This window comes from Prosopis cineraria, unplaced genomic scaffold, assembly GCF_029017545.1.
Source record: "Prosopis cineraria cultivar Desert tree isolate PC_DT_omini unplaced genomic scaffold, ASM2901754v1 PC6, whole genome shotgun sequence".
Taxonomy (NCBI): Eukaryota; Viridiplantae; Streptophyta; class Magnoliopsida; order Fabales; family Fabaceae; genus Prosopis; species Prosopis cineraria.
The window spans coordinates 38,468,838-38,478,417 of NW_026555337.1; the positions used below are offsets into that span (position 1 = coordinate 38,468,838).

The following is a 9,580-nucleotide window of genomic DNA, read 5'->3' on the forward strand; positions in this document are numbered from 1 at the left end:
TTTAAGATAAGACAAAGTTAGAGTAAGTAATTTTTTTTTAATTTTACCCATCTGTATTTATTATATTTTAACTCCTATACAATAATTTACTATAGTTATCAATTACAAAAAAAAAAGACAAAATTAGACAGTCGCATATATTTTTAACAATTACTAAAATATAACTATCATTTATTAATAACGATAAAGTTGGTTAAGTTCAGTGCATAGAGGTATCAGTGTCATCCCCTTCCTAAGTACATTGATGATGTCTGTAGAATGTTTATAGGTCTCCATCTTTGAGCAGTATTATTAACTTAAGAAATACAATCACATAATTAAATAAGCGAATTAATTAATTTACACACACAATTATTATTGCGGAAAGCACAAAGTGATGATGGCCCTTCATGGTCTCAAAATGGACTTGATTTGCCCAAGCCCAATACGGCCCAAAACCAAAATCATGGGCTAACTTTAATAGCCCTTTTAATACCACACAAAAGCCTACCCCATCACATTCAGAACCCAAAACCCGGCCCATTATCTTATGATTGCAACCTTTCTCAGACAAGACCTGTCAAGAAATTAACTTGAAACTAATAAAAATTGATCTAGTTAGTAAGAATTTAGTCTTTAAGTACTTTTGTAAGCTCTCATTAAGTCTAAATGTATGCTCTCACCCTGGTAGGCCTCGGAACACAATCCACTTAAATTTTTTTGTATATAAAAAAAATAACTTGACAACGTTCAATGCCAAGGGAATTATTATGAAAGTGAGAGTCTTGATTGACTTTAAAGAGCTTAGCAGATTGATTTGAACTATAAATTCTTGTAAGATGATGAATCATGACATGTCATTTGAGTTTTTGCTTCAAGAAATTTCCTTTTCATGGATTTGCAGAACAACTTGGTTTTCTGAAATCTTTTTGTCCAACAACTTACACCCCCTTGATAGTTTCTATTAACTTAAAAAAAGTGAGAGGTCAGAAGAAAATGCTGATGGGACAGTGGCAAAATGAAAGCATTCCCATAAAAAAAATGTGAACTTTGCCCAGAATGACATAGCAAATGTGTTGAAAACATTTCAACTCTTCATGTTTGGTTTGACTTGCCTTGCCATAGTTAGTGAATCAATCAAAAAATTGTGTTAGGCATGCAATCAAATAAAGTGCTCAATAAAGTATTGTAAGTTATCTGCACACACTTAGATGAATCATGCATGTTGAATGATTATGAAAATAATTAATTAAATGTCCATTTGAATTTCAATTAGGTATAATTTTTTCACATATCTTTCTTGTAATTCGAACATAGAAACTCACATTCGTAGCTTATAAAAAAAAAAATTAATTTTTTGGATAAAATCAATCACCCACTTAATTGGTGATTGGGTAATAACTCAAAAAAATGATTTGTTAATTCAAAAAATCAATTATTATACATATCCAAACACGCAGATTGTATCTAATTAGCTATTACTTTTCGTGCAATACACAGGGTAGTAAAAGACTAGTTCTCATAAAAATATGAACTTTGCCGAGAATGACAAGGCAAATTGGCAAGTTTCTCTGTTTCAGTAAACGTCAGAAGGGGAAAAAAACCTTGTTTGTTTCCTGAGAGAGAGAAAGGGAGTTTAGAAATGCATGTAATGTTTTGAATTTAAAAAAAAAGCACAGTATGCAAACAATCAGAGTAAGTTAGTTTCAATTAAGAAATTGAAATTCAAGTTTAAATTTAAAGCTGTGTAAGTTGTGAAATTTCGCAAGAATTTTAAAATTAACATTTTGAATAATGACGAGATTATTTCCGTAGATGAGGAAAGCACTCATAATTTGCTCATTATGTTTAAATTAGAAATTTAAAATTATGAATATGTTAATGGGAAGTTGAGATATATAAGGAGAAATATTTGGGGTAGGCTGGTTTTATTTTTTTATGTATAAGAAAAATTTTAAAAATAAAAACATAAAGTGCATTTCTCATTCCCTGACTTGTGCTTGTGATTCAATTATTATATATATATCGCTAGATTTTTAAAATTAAAATATAAAATTATGAGTTGAAAATTTGGGTAAAGGTGGGTGATTTTCGGAGAAAAGCACAAATAATAATTATGTGAAGTTACAACCGAGCATCAGATGTTAAATATTTTAACCTAAAGGATTGAAAGGAAAACATTAAAAGTACATTTACATTTTTATGATCTAAAATAAATTGCTTTACCATTTCCCCCTTATTATTTATTAGCGGGATTATTATGGAAGTTCTCACCCAAGAAAAGTTAGACGAGATTATTAAATTTGATTAAATTCTGGAATATTATATATGGAGATTGTTATTTACTAAAATTAAAATATAAAATAAAATGAATGCATATTTTATTGTGAAATAAACATTACAAAAAATTATAAATTCAAGTTATGCAGATTTTTAATTCTCACAACATGCGTGACATGAAAATAAAATATAAGGAGTGCTAAAAAATTATTAGAATGATATTGAAGTAAGAATTTTGTTATCATTTTGAAATAACAAGTGGAAAAATTAGTTATGAGTATCATTAAAGATCTCATACTAATCCAAAACAGAATGCATTTAAATCGCAAAAGTAATCCCTTCCTCTAACGTTGTGGAATTTTTCAAATTTTTTACTAAACAAACCTCTGACTACTCTCACTTCCCAGCAAGTCTTCTTCTTCTTCTTCTTAGTTCTGAATCCATTTATGCATTCTTCTTCTTCTTCTTCAGGTGAGTCCAAAATCTTCAGTTTCCCTCGTCTTCTCTGTTGCTAGTTCTTCTCTTCATTCTCTTAATAGCTTTGCTTCGCTCAGGTTTGTGTATTGGGTGTTAGTTCCGTGATATCATATGTATATATTGTAATGTGTTTAATCTCATCAGCTTAATTAGCTTCCAAAACTATCATTTATTATTATTTTCCAGTGCTATATAAAATTCAAGAATGTCAATGTTACGCTTTTATATATGTCGATGAATAATCAGGACAGAGTCTTTTGTCCTTCTTGTTATTTATCTTTGATGAGTCTGTGAGTTAGCTTTTTGGTTCAAAACTGATCAATCACAGAGAAAGTAAAAATATCTTGGTACTTGCAGATCTGAAACCATGGTTTTGCTCTCTCACATCTAAAGGATGAGTAAATAATGACTAGCATAACAACAATATTGAAATTTATATTTAGGAGTCAATTAACTTCAATAATATTTTTTTTTAATGTTGAGGCGTTTGACACAATTCAATTTCATGAAGGCCTATTTGTTTGCTAGAAAGAAATAGATTGGAAAAAAAAAATAAAAGTAAAAATATAATAATCAAGATATGAAAAACAAAATCGTCTATGTTCATGAGGAAGATGAATAATTTAATTTATGAAGTTGGAAATCATGATTCATGAAATTTGTTATGGGTATTATGATTCTCGCATTTGGGATATGTGCTATTGGCATTTTTTATGTTTATATTAAGGGATTGAATAATTTAGGTTATTTTTCTTTCTGGCAAGCAAACATGCCATAAGATCATTATCCTTATTTCTTTAATCTATTACATTCTTTTTCTTTCTGGCGAGCAAATGGATCCTAAGATCATAATCAATCATTCCATTATAATGAATCATGTAAGTTTTCAATGGATGAAAATCTAGTTAAACCAATGTTTCTTGCTGCACCAAATTTGTCAACGAGATTTTAAGCTTGAAATTAATACAGTCTTCAGAGTTCATATATGAAGATTATATCAAAGACTTGATTGATTGGTGCTGCTGCACTTTTCTTTATTGTTCTATTTTCATTTCAGGATTGTTGGATTCTTGAAAGTTTATCGTCACTGTTGGATTTTAGTTCTGTTGTGTTGTTGTATTATGTTGTTTTATATCTATTCCAAATTTGAAGAATGAGTTGCAATTTCTATTATTAGAGCATTAACTTGATATTAATTTCTACATGTATTTATCTGTCTCTCTACTGTATTTTCTTGCATTAATTCTTCCCCTTTTGCCTTAGCTTATTATTAGTGTTCTGTATATTTAGAAAAAAAGGGATGGTAATCAACAAAAAAAGAAGAAGTTTATTTCGGTAATTTAAAATAAACATTACAAAAAAATTGGAATGAAAATTATGCAAATTCTTAATTCTCACACCATGACGTAAAAATAAAATATTAGGAGTGCTTTCCATCGGGAAAAAATATTAGGAGTGCTCAAAACAATTATTGGAATGATATTGAAGTTAGAATTTTGTTATTTTGAAATAACAAATTTCTGATTTTAAAATATGGAATATATAATCTTAAATTAATTTGTTTAAAAATTGTTATATCAGGAAAAAACTCAACCAAAAGCAACCAGAGGCAACCCCATGGTATGGTTCAACTAGAGGTAAGCACAAGCTTGTGTTTAATACCAGACACACTCCATTTTGTCATGTTTATAAGATAAGGAGAAAATGATTTTTTTTGTTATATTTATAAGGCATATTATTAAATTTTTATTATAATTTTTTTACCCATATTAAATGTATATGTTATTAGAATATACCTATTTAAGAGTATAAAAAAAAGAATATACTTATTTAATAGGGAAAAGTTGAAAATTTATTTAATTTTTAAAGATTCAGTGAGTGTTATATTTTTATTGATTCCAATAAAATATATTAAAAATGGATTATAAATAAAACTGAAAAAAGTGTATATTTATATGCATGTGAGGGGCGGGTGTGGTGTGGATATAAATATATGTATTAGTAATAAAATAAAAATACTAATAATTAAATGATAACTAGTTCATTCATTTTTGCATATCTTAAATAATTAATTTTTTAAAATAATTTAATATTAATATTCCAGGTTAATTTTTAAGACTCGAGTTATAAAAAAAAACTTAAAACCAAAATGACACGTTAACTTTTTTTTTAAATGTATATAACACATAAATTACTGAAAAAAAATTAATTATCAGTATCATTAAGGATCTCTTATTCAAAATCAGTTTAAGCTAAATGGCCTATTTGGATTATCATATTATTCGATTTTGGGACCCAAATAATCAATTTTTGAAAAAAAAAAACTCAAACAGCAAAAAAAGTTGATAATTGATTATTGAACTAAAATTATGTTTTGAAATAAGTTTTGGGAGGTTGTTTATAGATTCAATTTTACTGTTAAATAATTTTTTTTACTTCTTAAATAAAGTTTAACAAATTTAATAATATTAATACAACTTTATCAATAATTTAATTTTAAAAAGTAATGTCTTTTATGATAATTTGTACAGTTAAAATTAATTTCAATATCTAAAATAAAGTACGTTGTAACATAACTAATTATATTAATTAATTATTTTGATAATTAATTATATCCAAATGAAATTCAAAGGAACACAAACAAACATCTGACTTATGATCACAGTTTAAGCTCTACGCTCACTTCCCAGTAACAGTAAGTCTTCCTTTTCTTCTCAGTTCAGAAACCATTTATGCATTCTAAAAACTTAAGAGTTCTTGAGATTATTCAGCTATAAGCTTTGAATTTTCTTTTTTCCTAAATGCCTTGTAAATTTGAGTTTCATTTTAAATTTTAAATTAAATTGAGACCATGGAAATCTGACATAAATTAACTGTTATTTTTTGATCGTTCATTGCTATTTAATTTGGTACACATTTGGTGTACTTTGCCCATTTTATTTAGATCAACTCAAGGATTGACCCTACCCTTGAAGCATTAAGATGTACAACAAAGAAAAGAATAATATATCATCAAGGTAAATAAATACATATTATGATGTGATTCTCTATTCTCATTAATTACTTTTGTATTTCCCATTAATTTTTAATTCCAAATTTTCACTGTGTTCGTTTTCCTTCAATTCTGATGCCAGGTTCTCCAACCCAGCATCCTTGTCAAATATTGAGGTCCAAGTAAGATATGTTACTTTCAGCTTAAGAATAATGAGAAACACTATTCAACACTTTTTTCATAGAATTTTTTTAATTGGAGAAACACATTAAACAATCATATTCTTTAATTAGTCTATTAGTAGCAAGAACCAGTGATTTTGGAGGGCCAGACCTAAAATATTAGAACATATAAAAAAGTCTATACAGCTAAGGCTTGTTCTAATATAATGAGTTGGCCTGAATATTTAAATTATTAAATATTATTTTATTTTATTAACCAATTTCAATTTTTATTTAAAAAAATTAAGAGTTCCAATTATTATCTCATTTTAAGCTTATTTTATTAATAAGAATCAAAATTTTTGGGTATTTGGACTTGGCCCAAATTTCTATAAACTTATTTGAACTGAAATAAAGAAAATTTTTTAAACTCTCAAAATTTGTCTTAAAATTTTTTAGACTTACAAGGACGGGTATGCCAGGCTTGGTATGAATTATGAGTTCTACTACCAGCAAAGATCAATGAATTGTTCTCTCAAATGTGTTTAGCTCAGATGTATTGTCTTTCTCATTTGGAAATCGATGTTATTGATGGGTTTATATATCTTTTGTCATCTTTGTAGGAAGTTTTAGCTGCAAAATCAGCCAAAGTGGCTGCATTGCTTGAAAAGAAAAATTCGAAGGATGAAATCTCTACATTCCTCAGAAACATTCCAGCAAAACCAGAAACATTTGAGCTTGTTGTGAAATTCTGCTACGGCTTCGAACTTCAGATTACCTCTGACAATGTCGTCCCACTTGCCTGCCTGGCATGTTACTTAGAAATGAGTGAAAGTCGCAGCAAGAACAATCTCCTAGGAAGAGTCATAGCCTTCTTTCAACACACAGTTCTTCCTAACTGGAAGGAAACCATCAAAGCTCTACGTTGCATCACTGAACATCTTCATCAATCAAAGGAAATTGGCTTGTTTGATGCTTGTCTCGAGTCCATTGTCGAAAAGGTTCACCAAGATCCTCGTCTTCTTGGCGAACCAACGAAGAGAAACGATGGCGGTAATGATGGTGGGTGTGATGATAATAACAATAACACTTGGCCTAATGCAAGGAGAAAGCTATTTGTTCTTGATTGTGAGCAAGAGGATTTAACTACACTTCCTGTGCAAATTTATGAGCCAATTGTCCATGTCATGAATCTTCGAGGAATTGCGCCGGAATATGTCTCTGCATCAGTGTGTAAATACACAGAAAAATGGGTTTTTTCTTGCTTCATTGCTTCAGGAGGGGATCAGAAAATGTCAGCATACAAGAGGAACTCCATAAGAGAAATCATTGAGGCAATAGAGAGGCTTTTACCAAATGAGAAAGGGCTGATTCCTTGCTCACTCTTGTTTGATTTGCTGCGATTTTCGATCCTTCTCGGGGCAAGCTTGGACTGTGTCTCTGGATTTGAGACAAGAATAGGAAAACAGTTAGAGCAAGCATCACTGAATGACCTGTTCATACCTTGTCAGTGCATAAATGTTGAGTGTTTGAAAAGAATCTTGAAAAGTTTCTACAGGAACTTCAATGGATCAGACCCTTCAGGTTTTCTCAAAGTTGCAGAACTTGTTGAAGAGTATTTGGGAGAAGTAGCAAGTAGTGATGTAGATTTGGGAATAGATGAATTCATTTCACTTGCAGAATTGTCTGTTGCAGCATCTTTAGGATCACAAAGAGGTTCTGATGGAATTTACAGGTCAGATCCCATTGCATCACTCTAATAAACTTGTCCCTTCCATGATTTTAAGCATGCCATTTGACAAAAACGAATCCTAGATAATAGATAGTTTCATATCAAGTCTCAAACTATTGACAGTAACTTTTGGTCCTGAAGGCTACTTTAGCAATTACAATCTGTAGATTCAAAAGATTAATGCTTTATTTGGAATTGGAATAAAATAAGGAGAAGAGAAAGTTAAGAGAGAAAAACTAGATTGAGGGGAAAAAACATTTTCCATCCTTGTTTCCCTTAATTTCCTCATAGCTAGAAAGTGAGAAAACTCGAGGAAAAACTTTGTTATGGAGGAAAAATATCTCTGTGAGTAGATGAGAAGAAATATACCTGACGTGATGCATCAATTGGGTCGCGTGAATAGAGCTTTTGCTCTGTAGTGAATGCATAGTCAGTACATTGTCACACACTAGCTTCCCATATAAACTACCCACATCCGTTAGTTCATGCTGATCATGCAATGTTATAATAAGCGTTCCCTCTCATTTCCAAATAGGCAAGAGAAATTTGCACTAAAGACCGGGATCATATTACACATAAAGACCCAAACTTTATCAATATTCTGATAAAGCCTCACGGGCTTATATTTTGAGCCTATTGGACATGATTCAGTAGGGGCGGATAACCCAACAATCTTTTTTTTTTTTAATTTTCTCTCCTTATTTTCTTTCCATTTCAGACAGATTGTGGAGTTTACTTAAACTAGAAACTTCACAGTGAATTATGAAATCTGATTCATGTATAATTTGTTTTGTCATACCCATACCATCTTCTAGTGCTGCTTGTTTATGAGAATATGAAAACAACGCCATGAACAACCTTTTTGTTAAAACTGAAGTTTGAGTTTTATTTTTTTGGCAGGGCTATTGACTTATACTTGGAGAAGCACAACAATTTGACAGAAGCAGAGAAAGAACAAGTATGTCAAGTTATGGATTGCCAAAAGATGTCACAAGAAGCTCTGCAACATGCTGCACAAAACTCGAGGCTTCCATTGAGAACTGTGGTGCAGATATTATTTGTAGGGCAATTACATCTACGAGACAAAATAGCTTCAGAGGCGCAGGAAAAGACAGAGCAGAAGGTGATAGAAGATCATCAGGAAGATGAGGAAATGCAGTTGATTAACATGAAGGTGAGTGAATTGGAGAGAGAGAGCCTTTTAATGAAGAAAGAGATTGAGAAATGCCATAGAAAGAACAATGTTACGAAGAAGGAGAGTGTAAGTGTGTGGACGAAGATGAAGAGAAAGTTTGGATGCATTAGCAACAATAGCACGCATGAAGGATATTATCGAATGAATAAAAAGAAGCTTCCACCGCAAAATGATGTACGACATGAAGAGAGATGTCGTTTTGTTTAACTGATTTTTATTTTTTTAAAATTAATTATTTAGTCATTATACTTTTGATTGAATTGTAATTCAATTTTTAAATTTTAACTCGATATAATTCAATTTTTTAAATTTTAATTTTATTATAATTCAATTCCTGATTTTTAACTCCATACAGCTACCTGTTTATATGATTTAACTATTTAAAATGCTAGTCTCTACATTTTTAAAATATTATTATAACTGTTAAAATTGTTTTAAAATTTTAATCTTCATAATTCTTATAAAATTAAGATTTTTAGTAATTTTAAATACTAATCCCTAAATTTTGACATGATTTTAATTTTTTTAATTTTATTTTCAAAATATAAGAACTAAAATTTTAAATAGTTAAAACTATAGAAACTGAATTGTAACAAGTCAAAATTTAATAGCTAAATTACAATGAAGTCAAAATTATAAAAATTAAGTTTTAAATTCTAATAAATAAAAATTTTATAATTGAATTGCAATTGAAACTAAAATTTTAGGATCAAATGATTGATTTTTTCTATTTTTTTTTCAAATTACATGTAATTGATGCATGC

At 29.5% G+C, this 9,580-nt stretch overlaps 1 protein-coding gene across 1 annotated transcript; it reads left to right on the top strand.

The window, feature by feature from the left end:
• The first annotated feature begins 648 nt into the window (after window positions 1–648).
• On the top strand, window positions 649–9,023 carry LOC129314131 (BTB/POZ domain-containing protein At5g17580-like). The gene is made up of 5 exons (XM_054957504.1): window positions 649–666; window positions 2,731–2,813; window positions 5,871–5,910; window positions 6,513–7,624; window positions 8,522–9,023. Exons 1-5 carry the CDS (start codon window positions 649–651, stop codon window positions 9,021–9,023), a joined length of 1,755 nt encoding a protein of 584 aa, XP_054813479.1.
• The last annotated feature ends 557 nt before the right edge of the window (window positions 9,024–9,580 follow it).